Source organism: Salvelinus alpinus, chromosome 18 (genome assembly GCF_045679555.1).
Source record: "Salvelinus alpinus chromosome 18, SLU_Salpinus.1, whole genome shotgun sequence".
NCBI classification, from domain to species: Eukaryota; Metazoa; Chordata; class Actinopteri; order Salmoniformes; family Salmonidae; genus Salvelinus; species Salvelinus alpinus.
The window spans coordinates 34,566,618-34,590,474 of record NC_092103.1 but is presented as its reverse complement, the minus strand read 5'-3'; the positions used below and the strand labels follow the sequence as shown (position 1 = coordinate 34,590,474).

Sequence of the window (23,857 nt, the reverse complement as noted above, 5' to 3'; positions counted from 1 at the left end):
TCATGTTTGTCCATCATGTTTGTGTGACTGACCAGGGTTCCCTATTCATAAAGCGTCCGAGTAAAAAGTGCTAGGATCTGTTTTGTCTTTTAGATTATAATAAATAGATAGGAGAACCTGATCCTAGATCAGAATTCCTACTCTGAGACCCTTTATGAATACAGGCCCATGTATCAAACTCAAGACTATATTATCCCACTGAATTAAAGCTGAGTAATTACTGTAGTTCCTGACACTGCACCAGATTCAGCTTCAGTCCTGTTCCTAACTAGCTGGGATGTGTCTGTTACACTATATTCTCCTGTTTTACTTTATCTCTGTGGTGCAGCGGAGTCTCTTTGCTGCTCGGAGAGACACGAAGCAGCAGCAGAGGTGGAATACGACAATCCATTTTGAGTCATAGAGGCTAATGAAAGAGAAACTTCTCTGAAACCTCTCGCTCTGCTTTGGTTCTTTAGCCGTGCAGTTTTCCACCGCAGAGGAGAGAGAGGAAGACTGCTGTTTGACACGATAGAGGAGCTAGGTGTCTGAGCTAACTTCAAAGAGCTCGTCATTCTGCCCTTGGCTGCCTGTGTTACTGAAGACATGTCTTCTCACCAAACCTGTGTGTGTGTGTGTGTGTGTGTGTGAGAGTAATAATGATAATGAGCAGAGCTGTCACACACAAGACATCAGTGAGGCACTGACTGCTCTGTGAACATTACACTTACACTTACACACACACACACACACACACACACACACACACACACACACACACACACACACACACACACACACACACACACACACACACACACACACACACACACACACACACACACACACACACACACACACACACACACACACACACACACACACACACACACACACACACACACACACACGTTACAGACATGTGAGACACATGCACACACTCAAGCACACATACGTGAATTAGAGGAAACAGGGCTTCTCTGGTTTCTCAATTGAGGTTTGATAAGGTAGTTGGTTAGTGGTTAATGGGGGACTATTGGAAAGGCAGTCTATGGAAGCAAATTGTATTAGTGATTTGATTATTTTTCAAGAATGTCAGACTGCTGATGGTGAAGTGATGTTTGAAAAGGCAGAAGGTTAGTAACTGATGGGGAATGTTTGCAGGGACCTGTTTGTAAAATCAGTCTTTGAAAGTAAATTGTATTGGTGATTTGATTATTTTTCAGGAATGTCAGGAATGTCTGAAAAGGCAGTCTGGTGACTGTACGGTTATTGGTGAATGAATTTTTATGAAGGCTGTAGTGCCGACTGATGGTGAGTTGAGCAATGAAAAGGCAGGCAGTTAGTGGTTAATGGAAGATGTCTGAAAAGGTTAGTGAATTAGTTTGTAAAATACATTTTTAAGGCTGTAGGCTATACCTGCTAAGGATGAGTTGAGATTCATGAAGGTGCAACAAAGGTGGTTCAGTGAACCATGTTTGCATGGCCTTTAGCTCAGAGGGCTAACACAGTCTTGTGGTGCACATGAGATCTGGGTTCGAAACCCAATCAGCCAATAGCACCGCAGTTTTTCATAGAAGTTGGTGACTCTCCTCCCTCTCTGCACAGGGGCAGGCACTGACGCCAACGTGTGGATCATTGTGTTTGGAGAGTGCGGTGACACTGGGACCCTGGCGCTGAAAGAGTGCCAGAAATCCAACAAGTTTGAGCGCAAGCAGACAGATGTGTTCCGTTTCCCTGACGTGCTCAGCCTCGGGGAGCTCTCTAAGGTTCGGGTGTGGCACGACAACTCAGGTGAGCCAATCAGTCATCAGGAATATGATGACATGACAGGGAGGGGAGCCAATTACGATCACAGTGAACCAGTCAAAATATGAAACCTGCACGCCTGCACGCCTATTGACTGTAACTAAACTCTGTGTGTATGCACCAACTGATGGTGAACTACGTAGACCAATTCTTCAGGTTTCTCAGCAATACTTTGACTCAAAACACAACAATATATGTTTCACGCCTGTCTTTCTGTCACGTGTTTCCTACTCTATTGTTATGTCATGATCAGGGCCTGCTCCAGGATGGCACATAGAATACATTGATGTGAAGGATGAGGCCTTGGACAGGACATTTCGCTTCCCCTGCGACCGCTGGTTGGCCCAGAACGAGGACGATGGTCAGATCATGAGGGAGTTGTCCTGCGCCAACAATGACATTTTAGACCTCAACGAGAAGACCAGTAAGATCAGCCGCACACAAGCCTTATCTCTCTTTAGTAGTGTTTCTCCTGGTCTGGTCATCCAGTCAGGAAAATCTCCTAGCTTTACATTACTCCAATCCGATCATAATGAAATCACTACAGTGTACTATATTATGTAATCTACTTTGAATCCTATTATATTGCAGTGTTTCTCAAATGCAGTCGTCACGTAACCCCAAGGTTGCAAATGTTTGTACTAGCCTGCTAAGCTCTTTATTAGCTGAATCAGGTCTGCTTGTAATGGGCAAGAACAAACATTTTCAACATTGGTGTTACGCCAGGACTGGACACTGACCATACTAATGTCAATGTTTGCCTAATGGACCGTTCATATGAAGAGAATACAGTCCTCCCTGGGCCAAGCTAACGCACTGTCTACTTTTGATTGAAAGAATATGAAATTATTACCACCACGGCGGACACAGATGACGCAGAGACCAAAGAGAACGTCTGGATCGCACTGGAGGGGAAGAAGGGGCGTTCAAAAGAATTTATGATGGAGAACTCATCAAAGAAAAAGAGGTTCTTGCGGTACGCTGCTCTTCAGATTCGTTTAAAAACTGGGTTTTTGTTTGTGTAAAGAATGAGCAGAAATTATTGGGGTTTTCTCCCTTTTTTATTACGACAGCCAGGCTCATTGGAATGATCTCCCTTGGCACAAGGAACGCTTTTACTGACTCAACAGTATACTCTACTCTCAAGGAATTCAATCACTAGTAATAAACTCATTAGACATTTCCAGGCATGTAATGAAGAGCTCATGAAATCTAATCCGACAATCTATTTTTCAAGAATAACATTTTTGTTAATGATTTATTAAATTCTAGTCAGTTGTAATATTATTCCCTTGTCATATTCTTTAATGGTTTAAGGTTATGTGGTTATTTTCATTCAGGGGAAACAAGGACAAGTTTGAGTTCTCCTCCAAACAGCTTGGTGACATCGCTGGCATCTGCCTGGGCCACACCCCCAAGGATGGGAAGAAGGTGAAAGGTGAGGCGTTCTGGCACGTGGAGGAGGTCGTTGTCGTAGAGAAAGTGCTGGGCAACAGGTGAGTGACCCCTAGCATGACCCCAGGTATATAAACCACCTGGGGCTTATTCGGTAGGGTGTAAAGCCCTGCAGCTCGCAATATACTGTGTGGAAACCCAGGAGTTTTGTGTATTGTGGAAGAGACTATCATTCTCCTTCTCTATCCTAGGTTCATATTCATCTGCAACGCCCTGATCCCCCTCTCCTCGAAGAGGGACGAGTTTGTGACCATCGAGTGCACCAAGGCCATCGAGAGCTTCGCCAGCAAAGCACGCAGCCTGGTGCCTGTCAAGTACGAGATCATCCTCATCACGGGCGACGAGAAGGGGGCAGGCACCGATGCCAATGTCTTCATCACCATCTACGGCTCCAACGGAGACTCGGGCCGCCGGTCGCTACGTCAGAAGTTCCGCAACCTGTTTGAGCGTGGCCAGACGGACCGCTTCCTGCTAGAGATGTTGGACATGGGTGAGCTGCTGAGGGTGTGTGTGGAGCACGACAACACCCGCCTTAGCCCCGGCTGGCTGCTGGACCGCGTGGAGGTCACCAACACGGCCAACGGTGTCACCACCATCTTCCTGTGTGGAAAGTGGCTGAACACCAAGAAGGCGGACGGACAGATCTTCAGGGTCCTCTACCCAAAGTACTAAAGACCTCATATTGAGACTTCTCCACTATATGAAAACGTATGTTAAGCCTCAGGACTCAATTGCACAGCAAAGGATAGAGGCCTCGCCGTGTGTTGGACTCTACCCAAGCAACTCCGTAATGGAGAGATACAAACTCTTTGAATGGAGTTTGGATGTGGGCAACGGTTTATTTTTTTATTGCCTCTATATGGTCATGATCTCAGGAAAGGAAAATGTTTATATATTTCTTACTACATTTCTAGAATATCTTATAGTTTAGCTTTATTGCATTACTACCGAAGGCAAGTGGCCTGGCGTTTATGGCTTAAACAGAATAGGGTCATAAGGCCAGGTAACATGATTGTGCCACCATTTTAAAAGTACCTATTATCAGGAATGGCATGTTGCTCAGCTGCTTGGTTGTAAATTAGGTTTTATAAGAGAGTATACTATTTTGTACTGCTTATTCCAAAACACTTTTTGTTTTTCAAAACTGCTTTTTAAGATTGTGGTTTGACTGATGTGTTCATCTCCCGGTGAGATTTCGATTACCTTGTGAAGGCAGACTCAGAAAACAAATCAAAAGAGGATTGTCAGCCTCATCAGGATGGAGATCATGTGTCTCATTCTCAATGAAAGCCTTTTGTAGGGATTCTTTTTTTTCATCCTTCTCCTCTAACTTCAGAGTCATAACTGGCCTTAATTGTAGGGACACAAGGTAACTTCTACTCACTCACAAACACCAGATTTATACACCTTCCATTTTATCCAATTTATTACAAAAAGAGCACATACAAAAAGGATAATATACCAGCCTTGAAATAAAATGTAAATAAAAAAAACAGAACAGTTTGGGTTTAGCGATGCAACTTTTAAAATCATTATTAGTAGTAGTAATAAATAAAGTACAAAATTCCACCAAATGTGAATCTAACATTTACACAATATGCTCATCCAGTTCATCAACACACTCATCATTAATGAGCTATTGCTTTAATATTAATGATAAATAGTTATATTCTCCGATAAAATCTCCTATATTGAAAAACATTGCGCAGTCACGGCTAAACAGCAGACCTTATACAAAGATGGCGGCAGCCCTATCACTGGCACTTTTTGGGATATTTTCTCTTTCCTTCAGTTTTTCAGATGCAAGCAGCAGCAAAATTAATTCTGTAATATTCTTTGTATATCTACAAATATTTTCACCATATACTTATATACCATTGAGAATATATTCAAACCTGAGAAAAACATGCATTTTTAGTAAGGTTGTGCTTTAAGAGATCCTCTGTCTGTTCTTGTTTTACATAGAGAGGATTGTGATAGGAAACATTGGATGGGTTCTGAGTGGAGGGAAGGATGGACGGTAAGAGAAAATAAAGAAAAGGAAACGAGGGAACAGAAAGGCAGGAAAAGAGGGAATATTAAGAATAATTAGTGTAGCGCAGATGAACACAGTGAAACATTTTCACAAAGATTGGTCAAATATTTCCTTAATTTGTATAATAGATAAAGTAAATATTTCAAAGGTATTACTAGATTAGGTCAAGGTTTAACTAAAAAAAGGAGAGAAATGTCTATTTCCGAGTACTCCTAAAATGCTGCTTTCTTTATTCTCATAAGGTATCCACAGATATCCACAGATCTATTTGGTTAGTGAAAGCAATACCACGCCACCTTGAAGTTCCCACACTCCACTTATGGGGGCTAACGTCATATTTCCTTCACCTTGCAGGTTGGTCAGTGGTGACAAAGAGAAGTGAGAAAGGAGGAAATAATAAAGGAAAGACAACATTATACAGCATTTGAACATCGCCTACAGTTCATCATGGTGGTCCTGTAATGCAGGAGTAAGACCGCCAGATAAATATGTACCTAGTTCAGGCATGATGGCTTTCGAGTAACTGAGCGTAGGAGTTTGTGTGGCTCGGTAACAAAAATAGCTACAATCATAAGGAAAAATCTCAACACTAGAAGCGAGGCACTTGTTGGGCTCAAAACTATAAGATATTTGGAAAAGAGGGAAGGAGAAATATCCCAACACAGAAAAGGAACATGCTTTTTTTAAAAGAAAGAATGGAGAGAGGGATGAGAGGCAGAGAACTGGAATTGACAAAGTATACAATAATAATAACAATACATCTACGATCGTAACTGCTTTATGCCAGTGAGAGGGTTCCCATGTTAAAACTATGAGTGCAAAACAAGACAAATTACAAACTTAAACATTTCACTCCATTGCAGTTTGTCCACTACATCACAGCATAGGTATCAGAGAAAATTGCATTGAATGGAATGTAACCAAGATATCCACAGCACCACTATCCACAGCACCACATGAGAAGAGCAGGCTCGACAGCTCAGCCCGGGACAGTAAACATAACACAGCCGGCTCGGGGAGAGAGATCAAACAGCAGGTCTTTTTAGTTTAGTTTCTTCAGGAAAAATACAACTGCATGCGAAGCATTCCCATTGAATTAAAACAATGCAAAAATGCAAAAAAGAGGTAATCGTTCAATTTTTTAAAACCATTTTGTGTTATATCTAAATAAATAAATGATTAAATTGCAAAAAAAACGATATAAAATTAAATACTTACCCACGTTATCTACAATTAGTAATAAATAATGATTGTTAAATACTTAAGGCATCTCAACTGACAACACCCTGTGTAAACTATCAAAACTTCCCATAAAAAACTAGACTAAAGGAGGAGTCAGTATCAACACTGGCAGTGCACAGGACAGTTAGGGTCAGTCCCAATCCGTCACAACTCATCCTTCAGTCTATAGGGCATTTAGGGTCTGTCCTAATACTTCACATCGAGTCCTCAATGCATAGTACAGGACCTGTGCCAATCCTTAAAAACCTATGTAGTGTTCATGCACATTGACTCAGACATAACATAGCAACAAAACAAAAGGAAAGAACACACAATATCAACATTTAAAGAGTTGTTTTGACAACAAAAAGTGTTCTATGACCGTTATTTTGGTACTCATTGTGACCCCAGCCCAGACCTGTCCATATGCACTGTGGGGAGGATACTGCCCCCATCACACAACATTCTACATTGTTGTTCTAGCAATACAGCATAGCAACCAGCATAGCAACCACGAGGGGAGATCTGACACATAAAAACAAGTTCAACACACAAGCTCCTCACTCGGTCCAAAACAGTGCGCGTTTATACCTAAATATACGGAAACCAACGCAAATGCAATAACAAAAAGAGGTTGTTGCTATATCTATCACATGTGCTTGTTCTTTAGGCAATAAGGTAAACAATAGGATTCCATTTTGTTTGCCACCAAAAAGGGACAGTATGAACACACGCTACAGGTCAGGGATAACCACTGACATCGTGCTCCATTTTTCTTCGTTTGTTTGTTTGTGTTGAGTTGATAATCACAGCTCAGATTAACTAAGTCATGCACAGACAACACCCTCCTCTGCCCTCCATTTTTTATTTGAACGCTAACACGACAGCCCAAGCCAACATTGAAACATGCATTTCACTACACTGCTCAGCCTTAACACCTGCGACAGGAGGGGATGGCACAGAGTCGCTGTTTCCAGGGCAGTTAACACTTCTGCTTAACCAGAAGGCCCCACATCTCACTCAGTCACTGCAGTGCATGATGGGGGATAGGTCCTACTACATTTTTTAAATACATTTTTTTATTCCTTATTTGGCTTTGTATTCTACAAGCACTCCAATCAAATCACTGTTAAGCTAACTTCTATATTACCCTTTAACACACACTTGAACCTGCACTTTAAGTTTGTCACGCACGCGCAAGAATTGGTTAAACATACACTGAAACCCACACACTGGGGCAGAACACACACATTGCGGCAGGTCAAGCAATACCATAACACATTTGGTTAAAAACACTCACTAACCTCTGTATTTACTCAAAAACACACGCCACCCCATGCATTGGGGCAGGCCGACATGACAGCAGTGAAATAGTTGTACATTTGCTTGGGACTGATGCTGCCATCAGTGTTCGGACAAAATACAACTACTGTATTGCAAAAAGTAGAAGCTGGGTGAGTTCTGAACACTCAGTCCCCCTCTTATAACAAAGTGAGGGGTCAAAATACCACTGTGTCTGATGCTGCTACTGTACTACCACAAATGATCTGTAGGCAAACATGGCGACAGGGCTTTTAAGTGGTTGATTAGCTTCCTGTTGTGGCAGAATAAGCAGTGTGTGTGTATGTGGCAGGCTGGCTGGCAAGTGGGGTTGTGTGCTTTTCACTCTGTACATTAATGTCATGGCTTTAAGAACATGCTACAAAGACACAGGAAACACACCTGCCTCCCCTAACTACAACACAACAGCAACGACACCCAACCACCAGCAAGCAACTAGTAAACCCTGTGTGCGCATGTGTATATAGTATGTAATGTATGCGTGAGTGTTTGCATGTCTTTTTGCTGGGGATGTGCTTTTATTGAGAGAGAGAGTCAGTCTCCGGTCTCTCGTGCAGTAAGTAATCCTGGATTGGCTCAGTAAAGCGTGAGTCAGAGAGGGTGATGATGTCACGTGACGACTGGAGACATTTGGCAAAGCACCCATGTTGGGAGAGGCAGGGCCGGGTGGAAGGGAGCAGGATCCACGCCAGGGTGATTGACAGCAGCCAGACCGTCAGGCTCCACCCCTGGGACATCAGCTGTCTGGGTGGAGCTGCGTCTCGATGTCCACGCGGCAGATTGGACACTTCCTGCTGGTCGCCAGCCACTGGTCCACACAGCCCTGGTGGAAGAGGTGCATGCAGGGTAACCGCCTGGACAGGTGAGACGGGAGAGAAAAGGAAGAAGGTCAATCGTCTGGTCGTCAACTCACACACTGAAAGAGAAAATATACAGTATGCACATCACACTTGTTCAGTGGGTTCTTTGTCATTACCTGACGTCCTCTGCCTCCTCCAGCATCGACAGGCAGATGGTACATTTCTCATCCACATCAGTCTCCTCGCCCTCCTCGCCAATCTTCATATCCAGAGGCTTCCTCTGTGGACCAATCAAATGACATATCCAGATTAGAATCAGACAGAGTTAAGAGTTTTTAAAGAGACCACTAAGGCTTCAGAAGTAAGCGACATTGCTTTTTAAAACTTTGAGTTTGTATACAGTACCGGAGGTGATTTGGAATCATGCACTCATGCAGCAGTAGCACTGTGAGACTTGTAAGTCCTCAGACCTTGAAGATGTCCTCTCGGTCTAATGGTTAAGATATTCAATTCCCACTGGTTACATTTACAATATACAGGTAGCTGTAAAAATAAAGGAAACGCTAACATAAAGTGTCTTAATAGAGCGTTGGGTCACACGAGCCACTACAGCTTCAATGCACCTTGGTATAGATTCTATAAGTGTCTGGAACTCTATTGGGGGGATGCGACACCATTAGTCGATGAGAAATTCCATCATGTTTTGTTGATGGTGGTGGAAAACACTGTCTCAGGTGCCGCTCCAGAATCTCCCATTAGTGTTCATTTGGGTTGAGATCGGGTGACAGATGGCCATGGCATATGGTTTACTTCGTTTTCATGCTCATCCAACCATTTGGTGACCACTCGTGCCCTGTAGATGAGGGCATTGTCATACTATGGGGGCATAGCCATGGTACCCAAAATAATGACCTGCCCAGCATTTTTATACATTACGCTAAGCATGATGGAATGTTAATTGCTTAATTAACTCGGGAACCACACCTGTGTGAAAGTACCTGCTTTCAAAATACTTTGTATCGCTCATTTACTCAAGTGTTTCCGTTATTTTGGCAGTTGCCTGTAGCTCCACTTGTGTGTGTGTATAGGTGAGCTGCCTCCTCACCTTCTTGTATTTGTGTGGGAAGGTGAATCTCTCTATGGTGGTCTGAACCGCTCCCCTACTGACACTTCCCAACCTGTCTTCAAGCTGCAACAGCTCCTAGGGCACAGGAGAGCAAGGCTTTAGACAGATAACGTTACTATACCTCTGCAAATAGCAACCGGTCAGCACTGGTATGACTAGGGTAACAGAATTAAACCATGCCATTAAAGCTTAACCATAAAAACATGTATAGTATCACATGTATAGTATCCATGTGTAACACAAGCAATAGCATTAACATATACTGAACAAAAATATAAACACAACATGTAAAAAGTGTTGGTCCCATGTTTCATGAGCTGAAATAAAAGATTCCAGAAATGTTCCATATGTACAAAAAGTGTAGTTCTCTCCAATTTTGTGCATACATTTGTTTACAAACCTGTTAGTGAGCATTTCTCCTTTGCTAAGATAATCCATCCACCTGACAGGTGTGGCATATCAAAAATCTGATACAACAGCATGAACATTACACAGGAGCACCTTGTGCTGGGGACAATAAAAGTCCACTCTAAAATGTGCAGTTTTGTCACACAACAATGCCACAGATGTCTCATGTTTAGAGGGAGCACGCAATTGGCATGCTGACTGCAGGAATGTCCACCAGAGCTGATGGCAGATAATTGAATGTTAATTTCTCTACCATAAGCTGCCTCCAATGCCATTTTAGTGAATATGGCAGTAGGCCCAACTGGCCTCACATGACTGGGCAGTGGGCTTGGCTCCCAAGTGGGTGAGCCTATGCCCAGTCATGTGAAATCCATAGATTAGGGCCTAATGGATTATTATTATTTAAATTGATTGATTTCCTTATATGAACTAATTCAGTAAAATCTTTGAAATTGTTGCTTGTTGCGTTTATATTTTTGTTCAGTATACTGTAGATATTGGTAAAATTGATATAGAGATGGACATTTACCTCATAGCTCTCTCGTACAGCGGAAGCGTGACGTGAGGGGTTGAGGCCCTGCAGAGCCAACAGGTGAAGCTGGGGGTACGGGTAGTTTCTGATCTCATGCACAACCTGTCAAACACAAAAAAGACGCCACTTCGGTCATCAACAGTTAACAGAACTCTGTTGGACAACACAGGACCAAGCAACGAATCACTGATGGATGAACGGACAAAGGCAGACATCACACAGAGTCTGAACAACACAGCCACTAAACAGTCAACATAGACAAGCAGAACAACAAAAAAACAAAGCAGAGACCAACCACAACAGCCAACAGTCATGAAAGTACCACTTGTGCAGACGAGGTGTTCCTGGGAAAGTGGTGCATTCTGGGGGATGCCGCCAGGTAATGCTGATAGTGCTGTGGAAGCTGCTGGAGCTGGTACTGATGGTGAGAGAGGCCAGCGTCCACACTAAGGTCCCTACGAACAGACAGAGAGAGGAGAGGACAAAGAGCTATATTAACATCAACACAGTAAAATTATCACCCCTACAGGCAGGGGGAGAGACATAAACCAACACCACTAATGCCAGACAGATGGAGGGATGAAACAATGACTTATCGTCTCCAAGACTCCCCGTTTAATTTCAAACCGTGACTCACCAGTCTGTGCCCTCGGCCAGGTAGCGCGGCTGCTGGCTGATTGGCTGGGGGATATGGATGGGAGGGGAGTAGTCGTACCCCGAGCGGAGTCTGTGAGGGTTCAGAGGAGCGCGCTCCAGAGTTCGTCTGCACAGAGGAGGCATTTCCATACATTAGCATATGGAAATTGGAGGGGGTGTAGTGTTCTAGTGTCTGGCCAACTCAGTGACTCAGAGGGGGTGAGTGAAAGAAACAGACAAAACATGCCTGTAAATGTGAGTCCAACGGAACATGCAAGTGTGTGTGGTGGTACCTGGAGTGTGGGAGGATCCTGCGGTGCTGCGCCTCTAGAAGCTGCTGCTGGATGAGGTATTGCTGGTGTAAGGCCTGAGGTAGGAACGGAGGCCCAGTAACGTCCTGGAACTGAGGGGGGGCCGGCAGGGGCGGTGGGTGGTGAGGGGCCGGGGGCTGGTGAGGGGCCAGGCCAGTCTGGGGGGGTTGGCTGGTGTGACCCAAGGGGAACTCAGCGGAGATGGGCGCCTGAGGGGCCCCTAGGTGGAAGTGTCGGCACGAGGTAGCATGGCTGTGCTGATGCCTGGTGAATTGTGCCCCTGCAGGAGACAAGTACACCCAATCAGGATTCAGAGGAAGTTGGTCCCAACCAATCAAGACAGAGAAGACACTGCCATCAAACGATATGGAGACACCAATCATATCCACAGAAAGAGATCAACCAAGAGAACACACTCACCCAATCAGACAAGACACCAGAGAGAGTAGAGAGTGATCACACAAAATCAGTCAGATAGTAGAGGGAGTCATCTGTCACACTCAATCAAACATCACACAGACCAATTACACAGACAGCTCTAACAGGCAGCACAATCACATAAGGTAACATAACAAAATCGAATAACAGAGAGCAATTACAGTCAGACAGAGACAGGCAGACAGATCATATTCAGACAGAAACCACACACACAGACAAACAGTCAGAACAGAGAGACATCAAATCGGAAACGCAGTCAGAAACAGACACACAACAGAGATCACTCACAACAGTCATGCAGATCAATCACCCACCATCATACAGATCACCCACACACCGTCATACAGATCACTCACACACCGTCATACAGATCACCCACACACCGTAATCATGTATAACTCTGTTTGATTTTGTCGCACTGCTTTGCTTTATCTTGGCCAGGTCGCAGTTGTAAATGAGAACTTGTTCTGGCCTACCTGGCTAAATAAAATAAATAGAAATACAGATCACTCACACACCGTCATACATATCACTCACACACAGCGAGAAAACAGAAAGCGACCTCACCCAGGAAGACGGAACACAAAAGAGATGAAAGAGCACAAAGAACATAGAGCGACCTCTAAGCTCCAGAGAGAGCCCAACTGTCCTGCTCATTTCCTGTCGTTCTACAGGGTCAGCTGGGAGCGAAGGGGTACACTGGGCACGATGACTGACGATTTGTTTTGTGGATTGAATCTCTGCTTCTGATAATATCCACTAGGTTAGATTTCAAGGTTTGATGTGGACTTTGGTTTAAGTGGGTTTGTATAATGAATTATGAATAAGTACCCTGGTTTTAAATTGGACCTGAGCATAAGATAACAAACGTAAGATTTTCGTGCTGAGTTCCCGTGAATGGTGGCGGCACTTAATGAACGTAAGATTCTCGTGCAGAGTTCCTGTGAATTGTGGTGGCACATATTTTAAAATATTCTTTAGCATGCTACTTATTCAGAGCCACTGTTGAACATCATATATAATCTACCTGCCTCTATGTTAAAATAATATATTTTATTGTCACAAACTGGATAGGTGCAGTGAAAGGCTTTGTTTTGCAGGGTCATCTATAGTAGTACAGCGCCCGTGGAGCAAATTAGGGTTAAGTGCCTTGCTCAAGGGCACAGACAGATTTTTCACCTTGTCGGCTCAGGTACTCAAAACATTGACGTTTCGTTTACTGGCCCAACTCTCTAACCGCTAGGCTTCCTGCTGAGCGATGTAACTGTTGCACTACCATTAGACCTACGTGCACTAGGCCTACAGGCCTCTCATTATGGAGCCTGGCATTATAGGATCAACTGCTAAAACCACCAGCCGTTAAGGGCTGTGGGGTGCGGTTCAATAATTTAAAGTGGTTTCCTCTCCTTGTCTCCTTTCCTTCATTTGCGCTGTAGTTGGTAATGTGGCCAGACGGAAGACACTCCTGAGAAAGGCACATGACAGCACGCCTGAAGTTTGCAAAAAGGCACATGAAAGACAGATCACAAGGCAAAAGATTCTGTGGTCTGTTGAGACAAAAACCTAACTCTTTGGCCTGAATGCAAAGCACTATGTCTTAGGGCTGGGCGGTATACCGTATTTTACAATATACCGGTATTGATGTATGGACCGGTTTGGGTTTTTACTTTAAAAAATATATATACATTCAAAAAGTTGTATGTGATATGCCGTGTGTAAGTCCATTTCTATAGATTACTTCACTACTTGAGTTCTCTCTCAGCACACTTTTTCCATGCCGCTTCCACACAGACCAAGCCCCGTCCCGTCACTTGAGGAGCGCACTTGCGTTCAGTCTGCATGGTTAATGCAGCACATGCGACAACAATGCCGCTTCACTTAGCTTCTTAATTTAAATCCACTAGCGTTCTATATTTACACTATTAGTTTGTGTTTCTTACATCTGCAAACAGCTAGTTTGTCTTTTCCTAGCAAGTTGGACCTAAATCTTTTTAGCCGCTAATGCTAATCGCTAGTTAGTACATTTATTAGCTAGCTAGCCAGCTGTGTCAGCGCAAACGTAATAAGCTATACAGCCTGATAATACCAGTGATGGTGTAGACCTAAATAAGCATTTTGTTTGTGCAACAGTATCTACTAAATCAAAGAGGAATGTGCAAAGCATTAATGTTAGCAACATGAAGTAGCTAAAAGAAAACAAAATGTAGCCAAAGATTATAGGGTCCCCTAGAAAACAAACACTTTGGTTCCTACCCTGTGACAATAACTCCTCCCTTGCATTTTAATTAGTTGGCATGTCAAACACTGTATTCAAAATGCCCACTATTATATTCTAACTATAGAATATTCATTATATTTATATAATTCTAAAAGTTCACCAAAGTGTTGTGCTCTGAATCGCAAGTCAAATCACAATTGCAACATCGTGCAGCCCTACGTGGCATTGTGGAAATGATCTCAAATGATTGCAGGGAATGCAGAAATGTATGAAAATGCTGAAAATTATTTTAGGTTTAAGTTTAATTGAACAGTATAACGGAGAAAAACCTATTGAAATCACTTACAATGTATGTGTTGCCAACCTAGGGTCACGCACCACTCAAAGCAAAAAATAAATAAACATTTCAAATAGTCAATATTATTTAAAAAAAATTACAATACAGTGATATGATATTTTGGTCATATCGCCCAGCCCTACGTCCAGAGAAAACCAGGCACAGCTCTTCACCCGTCTTACACCATCCCTACCGTGAAGCATGGTGAGGGCAGCATCATGCTATGGGGATGCTTTTCAGTGGCAGGGACTGGAAGACTAGTAAAGTTCGAGGGAACAATGAATGGGGCCAAATCTGCTGAGCTCTGTTATCAGAGTGCAAACAGACTGGGGCGAAGATTTACGTTCCAACAGGACAATGAATTCAAGCATACAGTCAAAGCAACGATGTAATGGATTCAGAACAAGAACGTGAAAGTCCTTGAGTGGCCCAGGAAAATCCCAGACTTGAATCCTATTGAAAATCTGTGGGAAGACTTGAAGATTGCTGTTCACTGCCACACCCCATCTAACGTTTCAGAGATTAAGAAATTCTGCTAGGAAGAAAATCCCCAAATCCAGATGTGTAAAGCTGATAGACATACCCAAGACGACTCAAAGCTGTAATCGCCACCCAAGGTGCTTCTACAAAGTATTGACTCAGGGGTGTGAATACTTTTGTAAATTAAATGTTTCTGTATTTAATTTTCAATAAATTTGGTAACATTTTTCAAAAACATGTTTTCACTTTGTCATTATGGGGTATTGTGTGTAGATGGGTGGAAAGAAAAGCATATTTAATCAATTTAGAATTCAGGCTGTAACAACAAAAAGTGGAATAAGTCAAGGTGTATGAACTTTCTAAAGGCACTGTATATTACTCATGTACCAACCCTGGGTTTGGGCTGCCTCTCGGTCTATGGAAGGAGGAGTAGTGAGTGAAGCTCTGGCCAACCTGCTGAATCAGCATGGTGCTGGGTCACAGCCAAACAATCAATATCCATTACGCCCAGAGGAGGGAAGTGTGGGGAGGGGGAGGCACTGCAGCTGCTCCTTTAACTCCCGTTATAGTCTCCAGTTATAGTCTACCAGCTGTCTGCGCGGGGGGACAGACACCAAGGTCTGGGGGGGTTGGGATGGCTCTCTTCTTTTAGACATGCAGGCAGGCCTCATTTGAAAAGCACAAACCCACAGACTGTGACTATGAATGGCCAGGCTCCATGTATAGACATCTTTAGTGCCATCCTAGTTAAAGCTTTTTTTTTCTTCTTTTCTTTTTTACTGTATTACTGTGATAAAATGCTACTACTAAAATCCATAATGATAAAAAGTGGCTTGTAAAACAGCTATGCAATGTTGTTCCAATTTGATGCAGAGACAAGAGTGTAATCATCATCTTTACTGTTTGGAAGGGAATTTCCAGTAGCACTGCCTTTGTAATGTTTAAAAAATATATATTTCAAAAAATTATGTAACCTTTATTTAACTAGGCAAGTCGGTTAATAACAAATTCTTATTTACAATGACGGCTACAGTGGGTTGACTGCCTTGTTCAGGGGCAGAACGACAGATTTTTATCATGTCAGTTCAGGGATTCGATCCAGCAACCTTTTGGTTACTGGCCCACCACTCAAACCACTAGGCTACCTGCATTACATGTCTACGTAATGATTACGATAAGCAGAGGTTCTAAACGCTCTATGGGTTCATTTTTAGCTGATGATTACATATTTTGTAAGAAATTACACTTATTTAAATACATTTCTTTGATACAGTGGTTATTAAATTACAATCCGGAGGGTACTTCAGGTCAACATTCCTTTTTTCCCCTTGTACATCATAGCCTACGTAATTCAAAGCAGTGTGACTGTTCAAGTCACAAACCCGAGGAGACAGATTCTGCTTGGTTATTCTTTTGCTACAGTAGATATTGCCTCGAGACATAGGAACCCCAGTGAACCTCAAATCCGTAAGAGGAGAAATTGTGTTTGCTGGCTGTGGAAGTAGAGCAGAAAAAAAAGTTGGCTTCTGGTTTTGGTGGACCACAGGACGCCGTTTCAAGACATTTTCACTCCGTTCTGTCGCAATGCTTTACGTCACTGTTGTGCAAAGATACAGGGACCCCAATAACAAATGGATTAAACAGACCCTAATAACAAATGGGTTAAACAGACCCTAATAACAAATGGGTTAAACAGACCCTAATAACAAATGGGTTAAACAGACCCTAATAACAAATGGGTTAAACAGACCCTAATAACAAATGGATTAAACAGACCCTAATAACAAATGGGTTAAACAGACCCTAATAACAAATGGGTTAAACAGACCCTAATAACAAATGGGTTAAACAGACCCTAATAACAAATGGGTTAAACAGACCCTAATAACAAATGGGTTAAACAGACCCTAATAACAAATGGGTTAAACAGACCCTAATAACAAATGGGTTAAACAGACCCTAATAACAAAGAAGAAACATAATCATCTCTTTTTTTTCTTTCTTCATATAGGCAGTTAACCCACTGTTCCCCGGAAGGCCATCACTGTAAATAAGAATTTGTTCTTAACTGACTTACCTAGTTAAATAAAAACATTTAAATAACAAGAACAAGGTGGAAACTATCAGTGCTATGATGATTATAATCATAAATGGACCATAGAAGGACTATAAAATAGCATATGAAATAAGCCTTATTTGGCACACATTGCACCTCTCACAGCATCTGCAGCATAGTCTCTCTCTGCACATAACTCTCTCAGCGCTGAGCTCGGGCTGTAAAATCTCCTGACTGGTGCATATCTGAGCCTTCAGCCCCTCCAGAGCAGCATGTGCACACATAAAGCAAGCCCCTCCCCACAGTGCGGCATGTCTCCCCCGTTTGACTGACAGGCATGTAGCCCTGCCCACCCATGACTGCAGCAGTCTGACCCGGCTGTCTCTGCAGTTTTATAATCACTGCTACTACTCTCCCCAACATAATCCCCATCTACACTACACACCCCATTCCATCGGTAGCATGAGCATCCCATTACTTTACAATGCACGAATAGGGGAGGGGACGAGGTAATGTGTAGGCTAAGCAGTGCAGTAGCTATCAACCAATCCTGAAGGATTTAGTATGTCGGCCTATCCGGCAGTATGAAATTGGTTTGAGGGGGTAGCAAAGAAAAAACCATATGCATATAAATAACCCAAAAGATTCATAAGACATTATGGATAGGTGTACCGTGCTTAGTAAAGTATAGTAAAATAAGGCACTCGTATTAATCATTGTGGTATGTGTACTATTTCATCTCATGATTAGAATGCAAATGTAAAACGAAATATAAAGCAGCTGCTTGCATGGAACATTACAGCAGTGTTGAATAACGTATGCCATTGACTGCCTAATATGACCTTGTAAGTCTTTGAAGAATAAGGCGCTGACAATAGCCTTTACCTGCGTGCTCAAGGTAGGAAGGCTATGAACCTTAGCCGGACCTCTTAGTACAAGCAACTGTCATAGAAAGCCTCTCCTCACAAGAACATGAGATAGCTAGTTGGGACTACACATCACAGCTATCTTAAGATGAATGCACTAATTGTAAGTTGCTCTGGATAAGATCAAATCACATCAAATGTATTTATATAGCCCTTCTTACATGAGCTGATATCTCAAAGTGCTGTACAGAAACCCAGCCTAAAACCCCAAACAGCAAGCAATGCAGGTGTAGAAGCACGGTGGCTAGGAAAAACTCCCTAGAAAGGCCAAAACCTAGGAAGAAACCTAGAGAAGAACCAGACCATGAGGCTGGTCTAAAACTCTCATATGCAGATAACATCTATGCTGGCTGGGTAGCATACAGGTTTTTAGCAAATGTTCGAGGAATCAGGCTATGAAGATCATCAGCTAAATGACTAAAATGTAAATGTAATGAAGGCAGTCTTGAGTATGCATGCTCTGTACTATAAATGGAGTCTTATTGAATTGGTCATGTGAAGACCAAATTGAACACAATCTAGCATACTTTTCTATTATCAATAAACAAATAAGCCTAGCCCACATAAACTTTCTCCCCGTACAAATGTTTTGCCATATTCTAATCACACTTATTTAGGCTAATTACATCAGTGTGTTAAAGTGATACACCCACAAAGAAGTCTGCTGGACATAGCAAAGAGGTACCAACGACACTCACTAAGGTGTAATGCTTGTCACAGATGTAATCTACCTTAGTAGGGTTTATGCAATGTATTTTACTGTAAATTGTATTGATATGTTCAAATCCACTTGGAATACAGTTTCATTCAATGTGCTTTAACAAAAACAAAATACGGGCATAGAGAAAGTTGTTTTGCTAATTGAGTTCGGTTTTCTGCTGATTGATCTAGGTCATCTAAACAGCTAGGTGCCATTCCATAATGAACCAAAGGAGAATATGCATCTAAGTGCATATATGTCAAGGTAAAGAAGTGGCGAAGTATTGTTGTCAATATAAACCTTTTACTTGCTAGTTTTGAGATATAGGCTAGCCTATAAGTTTATTGTTTTATAAAGCAATTAAATGTAACATTCAAATGCCCTGTGTTTACCCACTCTGTATAGCTATTGAATGGCTGGTGCCACTTCTGTCAAGACACTTTTCAAGAACAACATAGTAAACAGAACCGACATAGCATTTATATCAGTGTTTAATGTTGTGTGTTATGTAGAGGGACTTCAAGGTGCGTATTCAGCCTCAGAACAAAACTCCAAATCTCCAATCCTGGTCAGTATCTGAAAGACGCCAATTCAAGACTAATATTTCACAAAAAACATAAAGCCAAATTCATCAGTTGCGTGTGACACTGTGCATAATACGGAATAATACTTTCGTAACCCGATAGCGACAATGTTAACTCTACTAAAACCGAGACAGGCGGAAAGGATGAAAAGAGGAGCAAGTTTTGGTCACTACTACTATAGTATACAAGCAATGTTGACAAGAGACCGTTAAATACAGATGGAATGTGTATTGATTGGGGGGGGGGGGGGGTTGACTGTATGGTTCCTACATTAATCACTGCCTCCCATGTCTCAGTCAAAATGAATTTTCACAGCAGGACAAGAGATTTGGCTGTCCCTAATCCTATGATTGGGACTCGGGAGAGAGCAGCACCTTAAAGTGCCTTCGCAAAGAGAGAGATGAGAGCACAGAGATAGAGGGGGGACTGCCTCAGTGACAGCACGGTGGAGTGGAAAAACACATGGAAATCAGCAAAAAGCACACTGAAGGTTAGGAAAAATACTAGAAGTCTTTATTGGAAAATATTAGTATGTGTGGCACTGTGTGATAATAGTAATAATGCAACTACATGCAAATAATGACCAAAGGCAAGGCCTGACCATGCTCTGTAAGATTAACAGAACAGAAGCAGCATCCAATGAGTAGATGTGTATGCTACAGCACATTTCAGTACAGCAGGGACATCACTACACAAAGATTACATTGGAATCTGCTGTTCAATGTGAAAACATAAACAGAATTTAAAAAATGATCATGCATTAGGTTCTAATACAAGAACATAAGGTAGAGAGAAAGCACAACCAAAGAATAAAGACACTTTGATTCTAAAAGGAGTTTTACAGCAGTGCGGGATATACACATCCCTGTAAAATGGATAGCATTATGTGGAGGTGTGTAAGATACTGGGGAGTTTGGCATGATAGTGGATCAAAGGGAATTTTAAACGGCGAGTCGAGTTAAGTCTCGTAGATTCGCAGTGACAAACTAAATGGGTTAATTAAATTAGAAGAAAATGGCTCGTACACATGGTTAGGATTACGACTGGCCGTTTAGCCACTAGAACAGGTGCAGTGGACCATCAAAGGTGGCAATTTCAGATCGTTTGAGAAATAAAGACACGCAAATTAGAATGCAGATATATTGCAGCCAGTTACTGTCCAATTGGTTTAAATGTGATTAGGATGATAGCATTTGGGAGGGGGAATGAATGTGATTTATGTTTCAAACAGGCTATCAGATATGGAAGTGGTACAATGCACCTTTGATTGAAGGGGGATGACTGGAGACAGCTATCCACAAGTTCTATCAAGCCTGGCTATAATCGAATCGGGGGCCAAGGGGTCAAAATGTATCCACTTTACAGGAATTTACAGCAGAATGTAGTCTATCCACACTGAATGGGAAAATCACAACGACATTTTGTAGTAATAGGCCTAATGCTACAATGGATTATGTACTAAAGAGCAACATGACAGTTTAAATAAAGACAAACTGTTTTCTAGAGAAGGTGTTATTCTTTAGTCTGTTACACAGAAGGATACGGTATGAGTGGGAGAACTCGGGTTTTAATGCCAATGTCGTCTTCAGATGAAAAGAGGAAATGAAGAAGAAGGGGTTCACAATACAGCTAGATGCAGAGAACAGGCAGAGGCTACGGCAGACAGCAGCAGATGATCGTTAGCTACACAATGAAGGGGGACAAAGGTCTGAGAAATGCGGAATGTAGCGCCAGCCTCGATACTATGGAACAGGAAAAAAGAACACAAATAAAAGCACAATGAAATCATTGGTGCTACTGCATGTATTTTAAAATGCACGTTCATATTAGTATCATTATATAATCAGCACAGATAGCCTTTTGCTGCATATTGAGGATGTTATTTTGGTCAATTTGGGTAGTATGGTGTTTGCAAACGAGCAAAACAAAAGGCGGTTAGTTGTGCTCATGTTTTTCCTTGAACATATTGCTAGATAGTCTCAAAATAGAGATGGGGTTTGGTTTCGGGTTTGAGACAAGAAAAAAACAATTTTCCAAACCTACGGGATAGAAAAGAAAACGCGTCGTAGGCTGCATCACATTTTAACCCACCTGACCAGCTCCTATTGCCACGTTCAATTAGTAATTTTAGGGCGTTAATCGCATAATTAAAAATGTATATAAATTATGGATTTAGAAAGCCGATATAAAAAAAGTACAGCCTCAGCCAATAACACATCTAGCTACACAACAGATTCGCTGAAGGCAACAACTAGCTAACCCCACACACCATGTTGTCAAGACTCGAGGCTCGCCTACACCAAAATGGATAAACAATTGATGTCACTGATGTCATGTTCGCTAACCAGCTGTCTGGTCAGATTAAAAACACACAGTTGTTACGGTATTAGTAGAGGGTGCAAAATATAATTAACCGTTAGAGTGGGACAAATTGGGAGAAACGACGCCACTAGCTAGTTAGCTAACGTTACATCCAAAATGACGGTATTCTACTGACTACTCGCGCGTCTATAACCAAAATATTAGCCTGTCCAGATAAACTAGCTAGCTGTCTTGTTTAGCTAGTTACCATTTTGTTTAGTTGGCTTGAGAGGATAACGTTTGACAATAATAAGTGTAAGCTAGAACGGATGGCAAAACATTAACGTTACTAATTCGTTATAGCTGTATTAGCTACATAGCTAACTATTTTGCATATGTCGTTTGACATGGTTCGATTACAACCTTCACTGCAAACCCGGATTTTATTCGCTCGAGCGCAGCTGACTGGCTGTCTGGTTAGCTCAGCAGCTAGCTTTTTGGCCAGCTAGCATTATTAGCTTGGCCATTGCAGATGACAGCTAGTTAGCTTTAATATTTACATATATAGGAACGAGAAGAGACAAAAATGGATAGAATAAAGAAATAACTTTACCTCTATTTCTTACAGAGCCAAATACGGGAAGAACCAAATATCCAACATGTACTAACACCATCCTGGCTCCCTTTGTTGTATCACTAGCCTGTGAGACAGATGGTCCATGGAAATGGTCCCTTCCAATCCCTGCACATTCAAACGGGACAGCCTTCTCAGCTGCATCTCAGACAAAGACAGAATGAACCAATCAATGAACACCTCTGTTCGGAAGCCTCTTCATGTGGCACCCGGGACAGCCAATCAGATTAGAGACCAGTCTTTCGCAAATAAACGGAACGTCTTATCGACGCCTGCTCTAGTCTATCAAGCTCAGATCCAGTGTTGAATATCATTGCATTTATTTCATACCAATACACCTTACTGTGAAAAATGTACAGTTTTTGCCATGTTCCTATACCCCAGGACTTGTTTGTTGTAGGTATATTGTAAGCAAGGCTATGATAGAAGGATAAATTGTCATGCCATGGCATCCTGGCTAGACTCAAGTCTGCACCACCAGAATTAAGACAGGAGCTGAGCAGAGGTGTATACTACAATGCAGGATCAATGAGTTAGCGAGGTAACTTGGATTAAGCAACCAGAAATAACAATTGATTTTATGGCACATAAAAAAAAGCTACATTTAGATATGTATTTTAATCAATCAGACCATGCCCATTTCCATCCTATATCAAAATATTTAGGCAAGTTAGCTGGCTAACTCCATGATCCTGCTTTGTAGTATACCCCTCAGGTCTGACATGGGAACAGATGGAGAGGGGAGGTGGAGGGGTCATTAAACTCAGCCCCATATGTCACTCTCTACTCAGTGGCAACCCTTAGGCCGCCTAGCCTACCACAATCCCCATATAATCACCTCTGGTCTTACACAAAGGACCCTAAGCTCTGCTACTGCACCCCCAGCTGTCCATTTTCTCTCTAGGCCTTTATGGAGGTCATGCTCCAGCCGTTGGATCTCATTTACACATAAAATTCATATCATATTGAGTGAACAACACTTTCACATCACCGCTATCAAACTGACCCTTCATTTAGTGTGACACCAGTAGACACACAGGTCATATGGATCAATTCAGCAAAAAAAGGGCTAACCCTTCCTATGCATTGTTCCCCAATGAGAGGTTTGGTTGATTGTGTATTCTTGGTACAAAATATGAATATTCAGACACACAAATAGCACTACACTGATCTACAAATCCCCATCACATAGCTATCATCTATATATAAAAGGGTAGACCTGCACACAGAATTTTCGGAGTTAAGCCATGACATATTTGTAGAATACTGTGTGTAGGCTACAATGTTATGCAAAGTGACATCTCAGTAGTCCTCCAGCAGGCAGCAGCTACCGGAAGTGAACTCAACACTATTTCCATACCTATGTTATATACTGTATGGCTTTAAATTGATTGCGGTACACACACACACACGTCCCTTTCAAAAGTCTAACAAAGTGAAAACTTACATGTTCCTGAATGGCATTGCAAAGGTGTGATATAACCTTATAGACTTGTGGACAGTAAACAACATTGAATAACCTAGTATTTT

The 23,857-nt window shown here is 42.2% G+C and overlaps 2 protein-coding genes across 4 annotated transcripts in view; one reads left to right on the top strand and one right to left on the bottom strand.

Annotated features, from left to right (window-relative positions):
* loxhd1a (lipoxygenase homology PLAT domains 1a) overlaps nt 1–4,338 on the top strand; it is a 53,441-nt gene extending 49,103 nt beyond the window's left edge. Inside the window, exons 37-41 of the mRNA XM_071351135.1 lie at nt 1,588–1,773; nt 2,042–2,212; nt 2,626–2,764; nt 3,129–3,284; nt 3,435–4,338. Coding sequence (XP_071207236.1) covers nt 1,588–1,773; nt 2,042–2,212; nt 2,626–2,764; nt 3,129–3,284; nt 3,435–3,915 — 1,133 coding nt within the window. The 3' untranslated portion in view covers nt 3,916–4,338. The remainder of the gene's footprint in view (nt 1–1,587; nt 1,774–2,041; nt 2,213–2,625; nt 2,765–3,128; nt 3,285–3,434) is intronic.
* A 313-nt stretch (nt 4,339–4,651) lies between these two features.
* ark2ca (arkadia (RNF111) C-terminal like ring finger ubiquitin ligase 2Ca) lies at nt 4,652–22,480 on the bottom strand. Of its 3 annotated transcripts, none has more exons than XM_071351139.1 (8): nt 22,307–22,480; nt 11,636–11,933; nt 11,344–11,469; nt 11,029–11,161; nt 10,704–10,808; nt 9,746–9,841; nt 8,817–8,920; nt 4,652–8,694 (listed from the first exon to the last, which is right to left on the bottom strand). In XM_071351139.1, exons 1-8 carry the CDS (start codon nt 22,365–22,367, stop codon nt 8,577–8,579), a joined length of 1,041 nt encoding a protein of 346 aa, XP_071207240.1. In that variant the 5' UTR covers nt 22,368–22,480; the 3' UTR covers nt 4,652–8,576. The 3 variants fall into 3 exon arrangements, with proteins under 3 accessions (XP_071207240.1, XP_071207237.1, XP_071207238.1); XM_071351136.1 differs by lacking the exon at nt 22,307–22,480 and adding an exon at nt 20,936–21,078 and having other exon boundaries at nt 11,636–19,384; XM_071351137.1 differs by lacking the exon at nt 22,307–22,480 and having other exon boundaries at nt 9,746–9,838; nt 11,636–21,078.
* Nucleotides 22,481–23,857: the final 1,377 nt, after the last annotated feature.